The 20,022-nt window shown below is 39.2% G+C and overlaps 1 protein-coding gene across 2 annotated transcripts in view; it reads left to right on the top strand.

The window, feature by feature from the left end:
* Nucleotides 1-20,022, top strand: part of c5 (complement component 5) — a 123,232-nt gene that overhangs the window by 97,389 nt on the left and 5,821 nt on the right. For both annotated transcript variants that reach the window (XM_059638287.1, XM_059638286.1), the window contains 11 exons: nt 456-608; nt 751-813; nt 9,467-9,551; nt 11,096-11,147; nt 12,731-12,833; nt 13,290-13,364; nt 14,970-15,075; nt 17,070-17,156; nt 17,588-17,677; nt 18,541-18,624; nt 19,861-19,996. In XM_059638287.1, the coding sequence (XP_059494270.1) occupies nt 456-608; nt 751-813; nt 9,467-9,551; nt 11,096-11,147; nt 12,731-12,833; nt 13,290-13,364; nt 14,970-15,075; nt 17,070-17,156; nt 17,588-17,677; nt 18,541-18,624; nt 19,861-19,996 (1,034 nt within the window). The remainder of the gene's footprint in view (nt 1-455; nt 609-750; nt 814-9,466; nt 9,552-11,095; nt 11,148-12,730; nt 12,834-13,289; nt 13,365-14,969; nt 15,076-17,069; nt 17,157-17,587; nt 17,678-18,540; nt 18,625-19,860; nt 19,997-20,022) is intronic.

Genomic DNA, 20,022 nt, shown 5'->3' with positions numbered 1-20,022 from the left:
ATTTGCTTTGATTTGATCTGATTTATAATTGTCATGTACCGAAGTACTGTGAAAGGTTGTTTTGCATGCAGTAAAGGCAGATCATAACATACAAGGATTATAGGGTAATTGAACAGAAAAAGGAATACAAAGTTACAGCTGTAAAGAGGGTGCACAAAAAGTAAGATCATTGTTAGATTAGAGAGAACTGGTTAAATGTCAAGGACTTTCCGTGTGTAAATGAAGGGTGACTTAGAAATGGGGATACCGGCCTCTCGAGTTATTTCAGTCTCCATGTGCTGAATAGCCTTCTGTGTTGCAAATTACTGAATGAATCTATAAAGTGTAGCTTTTTTAAAATTACTTTTTACGCCTTATGACATTTTTGTCTTCTCTTCAGCTGAGTCAGAGGGTTGTTTAGTTTTTGTGGAGTATCTATACTAAATTCTAAATGGCAAGTTTTTTTTTAATGGCAGGACACTGTAACAGCCCTTGAAAGTCTCTCAGAATATGTTATTAATATGAAGCGAGCTAAACTTAGTATGTCAATAGCTGTGGACTACAAGAGACTTGGCCACATTCAGAAGTTTGAACTAAATGAAGAAAAAGCATTCACAAGACCACTGGAAGTAAGCTTTTTTTTATGATTGAGATGTTTTGGTTTGCATTTATTGAAATTATAACTTTGAAGTACAGGATGCTTCATTATTTTGTCCATTTTCATTGTAAGGACTGTTAATATTTTGTTCATTCTTGTCTTACTATTGGCAGATTGAGAAAAATGACAATGTAATTGTAAGAAGCTCTGGTAGAACTGGCACAGCCATTGTTAATGTAAGTAACAAATTGTCATTGCACTCTGCCGTGTTCAAAAAAATTAAGTGGTAAAGAATAAGAATGCAAATAATTAAATGTAGCCTGATTGTACATTACTTGGCCTACTCTTACAATGTCATTGAGTATTTAGATTTTTATTATTAATTTGTGGGATGCACGTGTTGTTGGCTGGCCAGCATTTCTTGTCTGTCCCTAGTGGCCCTTAAGAAGGTGGTGGTGAGATGCCTTCTTGAACTGCTGTAGTCCCCCTGCTGTGGGTTGACTAACAGTGCCCTTAGGGAGGGAATTCCAGGATTTTGACCCAGTGATAGTGGAGGAATAGAAATATATTTCTAAGTCAGGATGGTGAGTGGCTTGGAAAGGAACTTGAAAGTGGTGAAGTGCCCATGTATCTGCCCTTGTCCTTCTAGATGGAAGTGGTTGTGGATTTGGAAGGTGCTATCTGAGAATCTTTGAATTTCTGCAGTGCATCTTGTAGGTAGTACACTGCTGCTACAGAGCATCAGTGGTGGAGAGAGTCGATGCTTGAGGATGTAGTGCCAATCAAGTGAGCTGTTTTGTTCTGGATGGTGTCAATCTTCTTGAGTGTTGTTAGGGCTGCCCTAATCCAGGCAATTCAAAGTATTCCTTCACCACTCCTGACTTGTGCCTTGTAGATGGTGGACAGGCTTTGAGGAGTCAGGAGGTGAGTTAATTTCCACAGTATTTCCAGCTTCTGGCCTGCTCTTATAACCACTGTACATATGAGTCCAGTTGAGTTTCTGATCAATGATAACCCTCATGATGTTGATAGTAGGGGATTCAGTGATGGTAACATTGTTGACTGCCAAGGGACAGTCTCTTATAGATGATGATCATAGCCTGGCATTGGTGTGGTGTGAATGTTACTTGTCACTTGCCAACCCAACTCTGGATATTGTCCAGATCTTGTTTATTTGGACATGGATTGCTTCAGTATCTGACAAGTCATGAATGGTGGTGAACATTGTTCAATCATCAGCAAACATCCCCACTTCTGACCTTATGATGAAGCAGTTGAAGATGGTTGAGTCTAGGACACTACCCTGAGGAACTCCTGCAGAGATGTCCTGGAGCTGAGATGACTGACCTCCAATAACCACGACCATCTTCTAATGTGTCAGGTAAGACTCCAACCAGTGGAGAATTTGCCCCCTGATAGGCATTGATTCCAATTTTGCCAGGGCTCCTTGGTGCCACACTCAGTTAAATGTAGCCTTGATATCAAGGGCTGTCACTCTCACCTCACCTGTGGAATTCAGTTCTTTTGTCCATGCTTGGACCAAGGCTGTAATGAGGCCTGGAGCTGAATGGCCAATGTGGAACTCAAACTGGGCATCACGGAGCAGGTTATTTCTGAGCAGGTGCTGCTTGATAGCACAGTTAATGCATTTTCCATCACTTTACTGATGATCAAGAGTAGACTGAAGGGGTGGTAATTGGCTAGGTTGGATTTATCCTGCTTTTTGTGTACAGGACATACTTGAGAAATTTTCCACATTGTCGGGTAGATACTCGTGTTGTAACTGTGCTGGAACAGCTTGGCTAGGGGAGTGGCAAGCTCCAGAGCACAAGTCTTCAGTACTACTGCTGGAATGTTGTCGGAGCCTGTAGCCTTTGCAGTATCTATTGTGCCCAACTGTTTCTGGATATCACTTGGAGTGAATCGAATTGGTTGAAGACTAGTATCTGTAATGCTGGGTCCACTGAAGGAGGCCGATATGGATCATTCATTCAGTACATCCTGCTGAAGATTGCTGAGAAAGCTTCAGCCTTGTATTTTGTGCTGGTCTCTTCCAGTATTGAGGATGGGGATATTTGTGGAGCCTCCTCCTCCAGTGAGTTGTTCAATTGCCCACCACCATTCACGACTGGATGTGGCAGGATTGCAGAGCTTAGATCTGTCCCTTGGTTGTGGGATTTCTTAGCTCTGTCTATCATTTGCTGCTTATGCTGTTATGCTACAAGTAGTCCTGTTTGGTGGCTTCACCAGGTTGACACCTCATCTTCAAGCATGCCTGGTGCTGGCCCTGGGGTGCCCTCCTGCACTCTCCATTGAATCAGGGTTGATCCTTTGGCTTGATGGTAATGCTTGAGTCGGGTATATATCAGGCCACGAGGTTACTGATTGATTGTGCTGGAGTATAATTCTGCTGCTGTTGATGGCCCTCAGTGCCTCATGGGTGGCCAATCTTGAGTTGCTAGATCTGTTTGATGTCTGTCGCATTTAGCATGGTGATAGTGCCACACAACATAACGGAGGTTATTTGGGACTTCGTCTCCACACAGATTTTGCAGTGGTCACTCTCTTACCAATGTTGTCATGGACAAATGTGTCTGCAGCTGGCAGACTGGTAAGGATAAGAGCAAGTATTTTTTCCCTCTTGTTGGTTTCCTCACCACCTGCTGCAGACCCAGTTTAACAGCTTTTGTCCTTTAGGACCCGACCAGCTCAGTCTGTAGCACTGCTACCAAGCCACTCTTTTCGTGGTGGACATTGAAATTCAACACCCACAGTACATTTTGTGCCCTTGCCATCCTCAGTCCTTCCTCGAAGTGTTGCTCAACATTGAGGAGTACTGATTCATCAGCTGAGGGAGGATGCTACATGTATCAGCAGAAAGCTTCCTTGCCCAGGTTTACGCTGAAGCCATGAGACTTCATAGGGTCTGGAGTCAATGTTGAGGACTCGCAGAGCAACTCCCTCCTAACCGTGTACCACTGTACCGCCACCTCTGATCGTTCTATCCTGCAGTGAGTAGAACATATCCAGGGATGGTGTTGGTGATGTCTGGGACATTGTCTGTAAGGTATGGTTCTGTCAGTATGACTATATCAGACTGTTTGACAAGTCTATGAGACAGCTCTCCGAGTTTTAGCACTCGCCCCAAATGTTTGTGAGGAGGACTTTGCAAGGTCGACTGAGCTGTTTCTGCTGTTGCCTTTTCTGGTGTCTAGTTACTCAAGGAGCAATTTGAAATCTTTCATCATATCTAGTCTGCAATGGTGAAATCCCATATTCGGAGTTCTAATATGCTTGACAGTTACTGGAGAGACTGGTAATCACCAGATGTCTCTAAACATCTGGAGCCACTAGAGGTTTCTATCAATAATGGAATCAAGATCATAACCGTGTTTATAATTGATCCTAATCTATTGTAATCTGAAATTCTCAGAAGGATCCTTCTGACATTTGCGCATATGTGAGTGAATTGATTCTCTTCACATCACTGTTTGTCAATACATCGTTGCCATTTGCGTCCATGATTTTTTTTATTTCAAAGGTTACTTTTTCATTTACTTAATTCTGGGTAATGATTAATGACAATATCTTCTGTGTGATGTATGAGCTCAAGAACAAACAGAATTAGAATAATTCATCAATATTCTTAATTATCAAGTTTCCAAAAATAAAACAACATTCAAGGAAATACGCTACAATGTTCAATTTGCTACCAGAACACAAGCATAAGTTAAGTGATGGCCACTTAGAGTCATAGAGTTATACAGCATGGAAACAGAGCCTTTTGGCCAACCAAATATTCTAAACAGATTTAGTCTCATTTGCCAGCACATGGCCCATATTCCTCAACCCTTTGTATTCATAACCCCATCCAGACCCTTTGTAAATGTTGTAATTGCCATGCCTATACCACCACCTCGAGCAGCTTATTCCACACTCATGCCAAGCTCTGCGTGGAAAAAGTTGCCCCTTGGGTCCCTTTTCAATCTCCACCCCCACCACCTTAAGCTCTGTTTTTCAGGTATCTCTGATTCTGGCCAACTAGGCCAGGAAAGATTCTCTCCCATCTACTTATCTTAGCTTCTCTTTCATCTTCTAAGTCCCTTGATTGGCATGCTCCCTTCCATGTTCATATTTTACTGGCTTATTTTTTCTTCCACATTTCCCAGATGACATTTCCAGTGTTTTCTAGTTTTTGTCATACTAGAATTGATGGAGTTCTGAAAATAGTTGAGAAAAATTTGCCATTTCACTCCTGTTTCATTCCATTCTAGCTTTACGACCACTTATATCTGGTCTGGATCAGACCTCCCTTCCCAGCCCCTTGAGTGTCGTAAAGATATGCCATCATATCCAATGTGACCTAGATTTTAAGATTCATGGTCCACGTATCAATTTTACAGAGATAGTGGGAACTGCAGATGCTGGAGAATCCAAGATAACAAAATGTGAAGCTGGATGAACACAGCAGGCCAAGCAGCATCTCAGGAGCACAAAAGCTGACGTTTCGGGCCTAGACCCTTCATCAGGCAGCTTGGCCTACTGTGTTCATCCAGCTTCACACTTTATCAATTTTACAGTTGTTTTCTCCTTTTTACAAATTTTGTCCTTTTTTAAGTTTTTCTCTTGGATAGAGTGAGGGTAAAGTAAACAGTATTTGCACTACTGGGGTAACATTGGGCTGAATTTTATGTTCTTTTGACAATGTACAAGTTGCTTTGAATTTTATGGAGGGATTCTCGTCACGAGACTAAACAAAATTTCTCGCTGTATCTTACCAAACATGGCTTATTAGCTATCTAGCGGCCACTATGGCATCCCTCACATCTAATTCTATCCCAATATTACCAAGTGGCATTCCTAGAACAACTCAACTTACCAGATATGTTCCATATATTCTCCAAGAGGGGCCTAATGGTCCTGGTTGAGATATTGGTACAAAAGAGGCTGAGAAGGCCATGCCACCACGCTGGCATCCTGTCCCGAGGTCACCACCTGGATCAGCGCCATCTTGAAACGAGGTAAATAGGTTTATACTACAGATTTGAAATTCATGGGCGTGAAATTGTGGGGATCACAGAGACGTGGCTGCAAGGGGATCTGGGCTGGGAACTGAATATCCAAGGATACAGGTGAGGATGGGGTTGCTTTGTTCATAAGAAATAAAATTAAATCAGTCGCAAGAAGTGATGTAGAGTTGGAAGGTGTAGCATCTGTGTGGGTAGAGTTGATGAACTGCAAAGGAAAAAAGACCTTGATGGGAGCCATATACTATCCCCATAAAAGTAGTCTGGATGAAAATAAATCAGGCAATAGAAAACGTGTGTAAGAAAAGCACAATTACATTAATATTGGGGGATTCAGTATGGAGGTGAACTAGAAAATCAGGTTAGCGGATTGCAAGAAGAGGAATTTGTGGAATGTCCATGGAATTTTTTTGGAGCAGCTTGTGGTAGAGGCCACTAGGAAACAGGCAATTCTGGATTTAGTAAGGTATAATGAGGCAGACCTGATTAGGGAGCTGAAGGTGAAAGAACCATGTAGGAACCAGTGACCATAATCTGAGAATTCATCCTGCAGTTGGAGAGGGCAAAGCTGGAATCCAATGCAATGATATTACAGTTGAATAAAGGTAACTGCAAAGATGAGGGTGGAGCTGTTGATTGGAAGGGGACCCAAGCAGGGAAGATGATGGAGCAGCATTGGCAAGTGTTTCTTGGGGTGGTTCATGAGACACAGCAGAAATCCATCTCAAGGAAGAAGAAATCTGCTAAGTGGAGGATGAGGCAACCATGGCTGACAAGGAAAGTCAGGGACAGCATTAAAAGAAGTGTACAAGCTGGTGAGGGTTTGTGGGAAGCCAGAGGTTCTGAAAGCATTTAGAAACCACCACAGGATAACTAGAAAAAAATAAGGGAGGAGAGAAGATGAAATATGAGAGCAAGGATTTTTTAAAATAACTAAAGAAATAAAGGCAGGAGTGAGCATTTGACCACTGGAAATTGACACTGGAGAAGTAATATTGGGAGGGAGAAAGAAATGGCACTGCAACTGAATAGACACTTTGCATCAATTTTCACAGTGGAAGACACCAGTGATACAATGGGACTTCAAGAGCATCAGAGGAAGAGGCGAATGTAGTAGCCATCAGTAAGGAGAAGTTCTGGGGGAAGCTGAAAGATCTGAAGGCAGATAAATCACTTAGATAAGATGGGATACATTAGAGTTTTGAAGGAGGCATTGGTGATGCTTCAGGAATTGTAGGAGTTGGGCAGGTCCAAGACAACTGGAAAATGGCAAATGTGACACTCTTGTTAAGAAGGGAGGGAGGCTCCAATATCTTATGGTTTCTGTAGTAAGGAAGAATGGCCAGTAATGCTTTAAAAGTTCAATGACCTTCCCTGCCCCAGCAATTTAAGAGCATTGGTGACAACGCGATGCAGCTTGTGGAAGCAAGATACACAATGCCTGCAGCTTTTCCCCTTGTCCTAAAATAGCTCCATTCTTTCCCTGTCCTTTGTCCAAAAGTATGTCATTGAGATGGTCAGTGATGTCTGGAGCATGAAGGTGTACAGCAAACAGGGAGCTAACGCTTTAGGACAGCCAGGGATTAGGAACCCTGCTGGTCTGTGTCCTGTAAAGTGTGTCGTCAGTGTGTAATATTGTTTCACTTTATAGATCCTTATATCATTGTGTCCTGCACCCCGCTACCACACAAGTCGAGTCACTTACCCCGCCCACTCCAAGAGTGGTTGTAGCCATTCTCTTTCTCATTGCACATTTTCAATTTCCAGCACAATGGAAGTTAACTCTGAACCCTCCAGCCAGTAGCTATTAGCCTGTGCTTCTACAGGCTGGTAAGACCCTGAAAATCCAGATCCCCAGTTGGTAGCCCATCTTGTAGACCCCAAGGGTTTCATAACTCCGAGTCCCCACGTATATGATCTTGCACCTGCCCATATTTCCCCAACCCCCCTACCCTGGCATAAGAAGTGACCCTGCCAGGTGTGTCATACTCAAAGCCAGCATGTTCCTTACTGTGAACAAACTGCCCTTACCGCATGACCCCATTCCCATCCACATTTTTCTACACCCCCTCCTCACCAATACTGTTTCCCCTCCCTACTTCACAGCTCTAATTGTCTTTCCCCAGCCTGCAAATTCCAATCCTGAGGAGTGGATTCTTGACTCTCCCTCATTTGGCAGCAGTTACCCTTGTTTCCCCATTCCTCTTTCCCCTTATGGACCCAAAGGACTGATTGTGGCTCATCCTCCTGACTGACCTAACTGAACAGCCTTGGATTTGAAGTGCCCAGACACCAGCTGTATATCTCTCAGCCCTTCCCCCCCGCCCGCCCCCCCCCCCCCCCACCAGACTGTCCTGTGTGGTGCCACAGGATTGACCATGATTTACCTACCAATCAGAGTTAATGACCCCTTCCAAGATCACTTCAAGCAATGCCTGAGTGTGGCCAATTTCCTAGACTGATTTGGGAGGCCTTCGATTTACTATGCTGGGACCGTATGAATGAAGGTTGCATTTGTGGACTCCAGTGAGGCATGGCTGCAGACCTACTGCACATGCAGTGTGTTTGCCATATAAGCTTCTAATGTAAGGTGTAAGTGAGAGATTGGCCTGGCATGTTGGGTCTGCTCCTTTCATCGAGGACTGGTACCCAGCAAGGCGCACCAGTGGGTTATGTAACTTCACTAAGCAATTTGGCGATGCAAGCATGCAGATAGGTGTTAAGTGAACAAACACAAAGAAAGCAAGCAACCCTACAATGCAGCCTGGCCCAATCCATAGCCCAACATTGTCCTTGCTAGAGCTTTTCAGTATTAATTGCTGTTGTTTAAAGTGCAAGTCTGTTCTTCCTGAGCATCCTGCCAAAGGATCGGAGAGGTACCTTGACGGTCATGAGAGGTTGGCAATTGTTGGATGCCAATGGATGAGGGGTGCATGCTGCAGGTGTCCCTGCTTTGTGCTCCGTCATGCTGTGTAGTGCTGAGTAACACAAGGCTGGTCACAGTGAACTGAAGGTGTCAGATACTCCTCTGATATCCATGTCAAGATTTCTCAATGACCAGCTTGTTTGGCGAATTTGGTAGGAGAAGTTGAACATTACCAATATGAGTTGTAACATTAATAAAGCATTTAACAATCTTTAATCCCACTCAGTTGGCAACTCACCACTGCCTAGCAAGATCCTCACCTTATCGCTTGCAAAAGTATAAAAGATGTAGTGAGATGCTTCCAATATTGAGATAGGCATCCCCAGTTCTCCCAGCTCATTTAGCCACAAATCTCACCACAGCCCGTGTCACTCAGACCCCTATAACATTCTGCCCATCTTTTTCATGACCATTATTCTATCTGCACATTAAAAAACAGCAGTGATTTAACATGTGAACTGTTAGTCAAAGTTTGCCAATAATTCAGCAATGGTTGGAATTGCAGTTGAGGCTGCCTTTGTCCTCATCCTAAATTCAAATATGGAAATTCCTAGAGGTGGAGATTCTCGATAATTTTGATCTGACCAGCTGTTTGTGTCATAGACATAAAGTGTGACACTTGTGCCACTTCTGTTCAGATTGATTTAGTGAATGTAGTCAGACACTGAAACAGTCACTTTCTTGTTATCTAATCAATTACAAAGCTGATACCTAATATCTGATTTCTGCCATCCTTAATAAGATTAAGGGAATAAAATTGCTAATGGGTATAATAAGGAAAACTGTACTATGAACAACTTTTAAACAAATTTTGGTAGTTATTATTCAACACTGCAGGTTTTCTAACTAAAGTAAATGGTTCAAATTTATTTCAATATTTATAAGGCTGCATATTTTAAAAGTGCATTGTTTGATTGCATTCTGTTTGACATGTAGATGAGGAGTGTGTATTATGTCATTAGCACGTCCAGTGAAACTTGTGATTTCTCGCTAAGAATAGAAGCCACAAAAATCATTTCAGGTCAGTAGTAATATTATGATATAGACACTTTAGGTATTAAAATATTTGTAAGGATTCATCTTGTTTTTTTTAAAGCTCTTTTCATATGCAATATTTAAATAAAAGAATGTTTCAGTATGGGAGAATGGCTTAGTATTCTTTAGTAATAATACTGCCAATGCAAAATGCAACATGGTTGTATGCACTGGATGTAGAATTATCCCTGCCACAGTATGAGTAAGCCTGTGATCCACCTGGTATCAGCCCTTGGATCTCAGTTACATTAGTTTGGTGAGTTGGACATTTCTAGGCAAGTCATTGGTTAAGACTATTAGAATTCAGGGCTGTTGGGCTTCAACAGTGCTGCGTATGCATAGGTACAAATTAGGTGCAGAAATAGGCCATTTGACCCATCAAACCTTCTCCACCATTCAACAAAATCATGTTGACCAATGTGTTCTGTATTACACATTCCCATCTATCCCAACATTTTTTGATTCCCTTGCTTAACAGGAATCTATCTACCTTTTGCTGTTTTAAAAAAGATTTTGGTGATCCTGCCTTCACATTTTCAGAGGCAGAGTTCCAAAGCCCCACAACCCTCAGAAAAAAATTCTCCTCATCGCTGTACTAAAAGGATAACCCCTAATATTAAATCAGCATCCCTAGTTCTTCCATCCACCAGAATACATGTCGTCTCTATACCATCTCGGAAACAAGCTCAACCTATCTAAAACAAAAACAGAAGTTGGCAAAATTCAGCAGGTCTGCCAACATTCTATGGGGACAAAACAACAGAGCCAATGTTTTGAGTCCTGTAAGTCTTCATAACAACTGGATTTGAAACGTTAACTCTGCTTTCTCCCCTCAGATTCTGCCAGACCTGCTGAATTTCATCAGTAACTTCTGTTTTTGTTTCAGAACTCCAGTATCCACAGTTCTTTGTTTTATTTTAGTGCCCAAGCTGTCCAACTAGTCAGGTATCAATCTAGTAATTCTCCTCCAGCACATTTATACTCTTCGTATCGAAACTGCACACTGTATTCAAAATGTGGTCCCACCAATGCTACATCTAATTGAAGCATAACGTCCTTCTTTAATGTTTAATTCCTGTCATAATAATAGCTAGCATACCACTTGCCTTCCCGATTAAATGTTGTAACTGCATTCCAACCTTTTGTGACTTGTACATTTGACACCTAGATTTTTCCACACATTGGAATTCCACAGTGAGAGACATCTTGAAAGATGGCATTAGGGATCATGTGGGAAAGTTAAATGGGAGGAGGTATAAGCAATTAAGAGGATAAGGAATGAAGTGAGAGGCATTTACCTTTTCTTGAAGATGAAGCTGGATTTTGTTAAATGCTTGCTTGTATTGTCAATTCAAGTATACTAATTCTGCTATAACTATTCAATGCTCAGTTTTATTGTAAGCAAAAAATGTGCTTTCTTCTACTATATTGTCAATACTTGTGTTTAAAAAAGTTATTTACATGCTAAAAATGTTATTTCGTTAACTCAGTTTTTACTTCTGATTTAATAATCATGCTCCTTTAATGCAGATACACGTCCTGCAGGAGTTGAAATAGTTTATCGTCTTGAAGCTTGTGCACAGTAAGTTTTGTAGTGGGCTGTTCACGGTGACAGAAATCTGAATAAGAAGCATTAATGTCTAAACAATTGTGATCTTGCCTTTTAAGTAGAAAACATTGGGATGACTCAATAGGTCAATCAGTGTTTGCAGTGAGAACAGATTAGCCACTGTTGTAATAACACGTGCACTTGAAATGTTTAACTGTCTATTATCCTGACATAACTTACTGAGTACTGATTTCAATATTACCTCATTATGTTTCAGTTTTCCAGCATTGGCAGCTTTTTGCATTTTAGTTGTGAACCTGTAGTTTTTCAAAACCTGCATAGTCTATGTTGCCTGTTTTGTCTGAATTCATCCTAGTAATGTTGGACAAAAAGTTTACATTCCAACTTGACCAGCTAAGACGTTGTCTTATCAACCTGTGAGACATTTGAATTAGAGAATGACCACAACTACTGGGTCACCACTGCCAAGGGGAAAGCTTGTCACAGGGATATCTAAAGCTATGGCTAGAGAAAAGGTAGATAGGGAGGGCCTCAAAGTCCTGAAGCATAGGATCTTGTGGACTGCTGCTGAAAGTAACATCTATGCAACTGGTCTTCCAATATCATGGGTAAAATTTCAGTCACCCTCTAATAACTGTCTTAATTAGCCTTTACTTTATTTAAGTCTCTATGCTAAATTGGGTTCTAACGAAAAGTTGTCAACCTGTATTGTCACCTCTACTTCTGCCCAGATACCATATCTGCTGAGTTTTTTTCAGCAATTTTTATTTTTATTCTGGATTTCTGGTTTTCAAAGTGTTTTTATTTTAATTGGCTAACTGCTCTGTGTGGGCAGAACAATCCTGAGATAATGGCTCAGAGGTGGATGGTGGTAGTAAACAAGTCCTGCCTGAAGATGAAAAATTATCTGCTTGCCCAATTCAGTTCTTGATCCTATATCGGATGAAAAAAACTAGCCCTTTATCTGATCTGACACTGATGAATTTGTAAACTTGTACCTATTCCCATTCTTTCAGTGGGATCACATAGCAAAATTATTTTCAGTAAAGACCTCTGAAAGGAAGAGACAGTTGTAGAATTGTGTAGAAACTATTGGTCAGTTTTAGAGGAAGATGGTAACATCATTGAACTTGTCCCAGAAACTGAAGTTAATGCTGTTCTAACTTCTAGGCAGCTTGTGGAATTTAAACTCAATTAACAAATCTGGAATTGAGCTAGTTTCAGTGATGGTAACCATGAAAAATCCATTTGGCTCGCTAATATCATTGAAGGATAATGATGAAGGAAGGAAATGTGCCATCCATTACCTGTTTCTGGCTTATATGTGACTCCAGACCCCCTGCAACATAAGTGATTTTTGACTGTTCTCTGAAATATTCTAGGTCAGTCAGTCAAGGGCAATTGCTGGCTTTGCCAGTGATGCCCACATTCCACAAAGAAGAGAAAATGATAGACTTTCATTGTATATTTTATAAAGTACCTTGAAAATCTAGCACAATGGTATGAAAATACTAACACTTATGCAAATAAACTGTAGGGATTAATATTGGACTGCCAAACTGGCCTACTAAATTTTGTTTAATTCTTGCTTTTAGATATATACCAAGGCCTGAAGAATATGTATATGAATCAGAACATTCTGTCATGGAAATAACCTTGAACACTGGATTAATACCAGAAGAGAATGATTTAAAAATAGTTAAGCACTTGTAAATATGTTGTTTCATATTTAAAAATTACAAACGTAATGATTCTTATTTTAATTCTAAAAGGGTAGAGCGGTAGCACAGTGGTTAGCAGTGCTGCCTCACAGCAGCAAGGACCTGAGTTCCATTCCAGCCTTGGGTGACTGTATGGAGTTTACATGTTCTTCCTATGTCTGTGTGGGTTTCTGCTGGGTGCTCCAGTTCCCCCTCGCAGTCCAAAGCTGTAGGTTAGGTGGATTGGGAATGCAAAATTTCCCTGTAGGATTCAGGGATGTGCAGGCTACGTGGATTAGCCATGTAAAGGTGAAATTATAGAGAGGTTAGGGGCCTGGATCTGGGAAAGATGCTGTTCAGAGGGTTGGTGTAGACTGGATGGGCCAAAACACCCCTTTCTGCATTGTAGAGATTCTATGATTCTAATAAACTTTGTTTCCAACTTCTTTTTCAGCTATTATATGGAGTTGATGGTTTGATTTCTGACTACAGAATATCAGATAAAAGTGTAATTCTTCAAGTGGATTCAGTAAGAAATTTGAAAATTCCTTTCTTGTTTCCTTACTCTTTTTTTGTTAGAAATTAATGCTGAATTTGTTGGAAGGTGACTCCCCACCACTATTCTTCACACTGTATGATACATCTGGACAGTTTAGCAGTCACGATTCTCCTCCTTAGTCAGGATCTACAAAGCCTGCTGAGTCTTAATGTGGCAGTGGATAAAGAAACATTTGATAGTCCTACCAAGTAGAGGCTGTTATCGCAAACAGTATGTAGTTTATTGCATGATAGCAACAATATACAAGTTGGCACATTAATATGTTAGCTATCATTTCAGAGACAATGAGGAAAAAATCTGATGGTATGTCTTATTCCTTCAAGGTCGTAAACTGTTCCCTGTCAAGTCTGAAAATTTTGTCAGTGGGTGGTGCTTAAAGCACTCCTCAATGCTAAAAGTTAGACATCTTAACGCAGATACAATAGATTAAGTAAGAGACTATCACTGGGAGAAATTGAATGTTCGCTTTCCAGTAACTTCTGAAAATGTAATTTGTTCAGGAAAATATGTTAAGAAAGCAAAGTGTAAATGCGGCAACCTGAAAATGCACATACAGGATACTGAGAAGCCTTGATAAAATGGATATGGACAAGATGTTTCCACTAGTAGGAGAGACTAGAACCTGAGCATACAGCCTCAGTGTGAAGGGACAACCCTTTAACAGAGCAGGAATCTGTTCAGCCAGAGGTTGGTGAATCTGTGGAACTCATTGCCACAGAGGGTTGTGGAGGCTCAGACACTATGTATTTAGACAGATGGATAGGTTCTTGATTGGTAGGGGGATCACGGGTTGCAGGGAGAAGGCATGAGAATGAGTTTGAGAAGCACATCAGCCATGATTGAATGGCCAATGGCCCAATGCTGCTCTATGTCTTATGGTCTTTTGCAATCCTCTCCTTTGACTAATTAGGTTTAATGCAGGAGTCATCAATTTTAAAAAGGTTTATTTCCAGATAAGAGCAAAAGAAGTAGAAGCATAAATAGGCACCTTATGTCTACTCAATACTCAATAACATTATGACCTGAATTTCTACAACAACTCTAGTTTTCTTTATCACCATTTCACTTCATTTTATTAGTGACCAAAAATCCAACAATCTCAGTTTTGAAGATAGTCATTCACTAGCTTTCAAAGGTTTCTCGGGACCCCAAAAATTTTCAACTTCCTAAGTTAAAATAATTCTCATTAGCTCATTTCTAAGTGACCAACCCATCAAATGTCATCCCAACCAAATGTTGCTCTTTTCTAGTTCTTTGTTACTATGGCATGTGACATTCAGATCCAATGCAATGGGAACTCCCTCTACCTTATCTGAATAAAGTGTTAACCTGAAGCTCAAAAACAGAACTTTTATTTTAACTTAGGTTTAATTCAGCTTCATCAAATAATGATGTAAGAGATTGTTTCTGTCCTTTGACCCCCTTGCTTCCTATTTTCTATCAATGAGTATAAGTCAAATTTTGTGGAAAGTAGGTATCTGATTCTTAATGTTTTATGCTACCGTCCAATATTTATTTCATTGTCACTGACTTCTGAAAAATGTGAAAGTTTGCATTGTTTGCTTTTTATTTCAGATTCCATCAGACAATTTATTCTGTGTTGGATTCCGTGTTTATGAAATGATGAAAGTTGGAATGGTAACTGCAGTTCCTTTCAGAGTCTACAACTACCATTCACCAGGTAAGCCTTGGCTATTCTGTTATTCTTAACAAATAAAAGATCTGACAACCATTTTAAAATAGTGATACCCATAAATAGGTACAAAGTGGGAGAAACTGTTAAGAAAACATTAGTGATCTGTATTTTCCTATTATGCATGTACAAGAGTGGTGATTATTTAATGCAGGTGTTAAAAACACCTAGTTTGCAAGTTCCTATTGTTGCTAACTTGGGTTGTTTCACATATCTACCCATTTTAATACCTGCAATATAGTAAACAAAAATGGATCTTTTATATCTGATCAAAATATGGTAGGTTTAACCATGGGATTCTCCTGTACTGAATTTTATTGGAGAAAGCTCGGTCACCAAAGGCTTGCCAGACAGACAGTTTGGATCTGTTTACAAGGATGCACATTCCACAAAGCTTGTGATATACATGGGAAGCTGTACTATATGTTCCTAAATAGCCAGCAGACATAGACTTTGACATATTATCCTAATCAACTTGTTCAGAAATGTTGTTATACATTTCTGGAACAGATGAGATTTGAAACTGGACCTCCTGGTTCAGAGGTAGGGACACTAGCACAGCACCACAAGAACCTTTAGATCTGGTTTTTCGCAGGAATAGCTCTATCAGTGACTATCCAGATAAGAGTTGCCAATAAACTTTTTTAGGTTCATTTAAGGCTCCTAATGGGAACATTGATTTAAATCAATCAGCTGTCATTAAGCAGTAAACAAATTATTGATAATTTAACCATTTGATCAAGCAGCTTTACCACTGCTTGACAAGGAATTGGAGATTTTACAGAGCAGCAGGGTTTGCACAAGTCCATGAGATTATAGAATGCCCCTCTTTGGCTCTACTTTTCTCAAGGTAAATTAGTTTGCTTGTGACAGCCAGCATTGCATTCTGTAAGTCATTTTAAGGCAATTGATCATCTATCAGTATTTACTGTACAGCTAAAAGTGGTGCCCTGTTGCAGCCCTGTTCATAGCATGATTAATGAGTTGAAAATTGATATGAATTTCATACTGCAAAGATATTCATCACAAAATACACTACTGCAGTAGTGAATCACCTTATCAGGTATCTGGACAGATCTGGAAGCATCTTGCAAAAAAATGTGTTTTATTTTCAAGGATTATAACATCATTAGGAATGTTCCTGTTGAGACAGTTACAATTATTTCCAAGGGATCAAAAAACACATTAAGAGCCTAAAGGATAAAACAGATTTTTTGTGGAGAAACTCAGTATGTCTAGCAGCACCTACATAGAGTAAACAAAGCCAATATTATGGGCCCTTCCTCTGGACCTTTCTTGGGTTGTTAACTCTGCTTTCTCTCTATACATGTTGCCAAATCTGCAGAGTTTCTCCAGCATTTGCAATTCTTTGCTTTTTATTTTAAGGCCCTAAAGAACCTGCTGGCATGTATGTGACCATTTCGCATGATCACACAGAAGGGCCTTTTCGAAACAAAAAAAATCTGTCCACTGTGTTTGCAATCCTGTTTGCATATTCTTTGCAAATATGCCTTCAGCTACACTAACTGAACTTTAGCTTTGTTGGGTGAATTTTTTTAGAGTGCAAATGTAAGTTTCAGACAAATGCCACAAGAATGATTTTGGCATAGAGCATTTTAATGCCTCTTCTATTTGGGGGTGTTTCTTGGTTGAATTTATCACACGTGGATATGCATGATTAATCAGGATGTATAATGTACTTTTCAAACAATCCTAGATGCTTTAGTTTTTGAGTGAATTTTGTAGCACCTTTTATGATGGCTAGATAAAGGTTTTGTAGCCAAAATGTTGCCATGCGATTTCATAATTTCAACAGGAATTTAAAACAAAATCAGCTACTATGCTGAAATTAACTGTGGCATAAAACGTCCAATCATTAATCATGGTATAAATACGTAGATTCCCATGTTCAGTAAAGGTAGGATTAATTTGAATAACACTAAAACAGTACTCGGTGTGAATTGCCTTTTTTATTCTGGTAGACAGAAGATGCACTATCTTTTACAACCCAACTGGAGAAAATAAGCTTTTAAAGCTCTGCAGTGGAGATGAATGCAAATGTATGAAAGGTAAAAAAAAATCTTATTTGGTTGCCAAATTGTATGTACAAGTATCATCTAGGAAACAATATGTAAACAAAGAACACTGTAGAACAAATCATAGCACCCTAATATGAGGGAAATTCAGTATTTATTCCAATTTCACTTCCTATTCACAAGTTACATTTCTGGTTATTTATTTTCCTGTCTACAAACTAATTTTGTTTGTGACCTGTGAAAAGGCTGCAGTGTAAATTAAGAGTTTAAATTAATCATTTAACAATTTTTATGTAAAATAAGAAAACAGATATTTACTTAGAATTATTGCTTGAAGTATATTCTGGGTAAAAGCTACATTTTTACTAAGTATTGTAAATTAAATGGATCTAATGTTTTATACCAAATTTCTTTAGTCTGTTTTCAATGAGGTTTGTTTTTTTCATTCTTTATTTGTTACTCAGCTGAGTGCAGTAAAATACAGCCTCTGTTAGACATAACTCTTGATGCCCAGAATAAACATGAAGCTGCCTGCAGAAGAGGGCCAGTTTATGGTAAGTATTTTGAAACTTTGATTTTCTAGTCTTATAGATTAAAGAAAATTAATAATTTAAGCTCATATGTTACAAAGCTACAATTCAACAGTCAGAACATTATTAAATTCTCCAAGTCATTTGGCAAAAACATGAGTTATTGAGGTTCACTTTTTTTGTCATACTTCATTGCTTGCTCTATTCATTATGGCAGGAATTTGTAGTTTTTTTTGTATTATTATTTTGTAGTAAGGTCACAACTTTTAAACACACATTGAACATGGCAGTGACAAGATGGAATGCATTACTCTCTTCATACTACTACTGCCAGAAAAGTTGCTAATGCAAAATAGCCCCTACTTCCTCAACACAAGAACATAATATAGCAGCATAGTTCTTTGCAGCTGAATCCTCTTGTGAATGGATTTATCCTGTCCTAATTTGTTAATTAGTCTTCAATTCATCCAGGTTGTATTCGGGTGAACGTACAATGCAATGTCATTATCAAACATTATTATAAAGTTGCATATCTCTGCTAGAAATTTCTTCTCCAGCTTAATTAAGGTTTTAAAAGTGCAAGAAACATCCAACTCTGCAATGACTTATTACAGAGGCAACTTGATGTAATGACCACTGTAAATATGCTTTTACAGCTAGTGTTTGGTTTTAGTTTTGGAGCAACTGATCAAAAGAACTTGTTCTTTCAGCTCTCAACATAACAACAACGTCCATTCATCAATGGTCCTGAGTGAGACAACTTCAACCCACTCGATTTATATAGATTAAACTTAAGGTCTACAAGTGCAAGAATTTGGTTCCAACTTACTTTATTTTCTCAAGAATATGATTATTTAAAAATATTAAACTAATTTTATTTTATCTAGCCTACAAAGTGCAAATTTTGTCTTCAGAGCAACAGTTTAATTTCATCAAGTACAACGCCACAATTGTGGAAATATTTATGACAGGTTAGTTATTTTTCTGAAAAACATTTGATCTGCATGTTTACATGGCCTTCAATCAACAACCAAAACTGTCTAAGTGGTTTGCCTGGCCCATAAAGGAAACTAATGTATTTTGATTTCAATAGGGCAAAGGTTTGGATGGTACAGTTGTGCTTAGTGTCTTCGGGTGAGGGAAAAATCAAATGAAGTGGATGTACGCTGCTCTTCGGTCAATATTCCACACCATTGTGATGTAGATCCATTTTCCCGTCTGCATTTTTTACTTTTGGCTCCTAAATCAAATATCTGTCCAACTGAATATGAATAAATTGAAAGACCCAGCATCCCCTATTGGTTTGGGGAAGAGAATTCTACAGTCTAATGACTCTTGAAGGAAAAAAGTTTCTCTTTGATAGTCTTATTTTCAAATTCAGTCCTCTAGTTTTAATTTCCTCTGTATGAGGAAACATCCTGCTGGTAGTTAACCTGAAGTTTTGATGAAGGGTCACTGGACTCAACGTTAACTGTTTTCTCCTCAGATCTTAAATGTTTCAATAAGATCATCTTTCTTCTAAACTCCAATGGCTATAGGCCTAACCTTTTCAACCTTCCTCCGACATCTTAATACTCCAGTACGTTGAAAATCTGAAATGACAACAGAGTACTGGAAAAGAATTCAGGTCCAACAGTATCTGTGGTGAGCGAACTTGAGTTAACATTTCAAATTGAATATTACTACTTCCAAACCAGCTGGTGTACTTGTGAAATCAAAGGATCATCATATCTGACTCTTCTCCTATAGAAATTGACAGCTATCCATGTGGAATCATATATTTCATTCCCCACTTATCAGTTTGTTGAATGTTTGAGTGCACAACCATGACTGTTCTATCCACAAAGTCATTACAGCTAAGTTCAGTTGTATTCATTTCAGCTCTAAGTGATGACTATCAGGCAAGAAAGCATATGTGACAAGCATCTACCAGGCAATTGTGAATTTCAATGGGACACAATCATGTTATGTGATTCTTTTTGTTTTTTCTTCAGTATTCTAAAATCGAAGTAGATTTTTTAAAAATAAGTCCAATCAAGAAACATATGTATACATCCTAGAGATTAAGATTATAGTTATGGATAAAGAATAAAGGAATATTTTATAAGCACTTAAAGCTGACTTAAATTTTCTTGAATTTGTCTAAATACTAAGGCTTTGGTTCCAAGTCCTGTGATATCTAACTAAAACAGTGACTCTTGTTATAGTTGATGCTGTTGAAGAATATTCAGTTATAACTTTGATCAAGAAAGACACTTGTTCTGATGTTACCTTGAATAATGAACAGACATACTTAATAATGGGAAAAAATAGCCTGAGATTAAGGCCATCAAGCAAATTTATGTAAGTAAGCCACAGTTTGGATCACT

This window comes from Stegostoma tigrinum, chromosome 29 (genome assembly GCF_030684315.1).
Source record: "Stegostoma tigrinum isolate sSteTig4 chromosome 29, sSteTig4.hap1, whole genome shotgun sequence".
NCBI lineage: Eukaryota > Metazoa > Chordata > Chondrichthyes > Orectolobiformes > Stegostomatidae > Stegostoma > Stegostoma tigrinum.
This window is presented reverse-complemented; position numbering and strand designations above follow the sequence as displayed.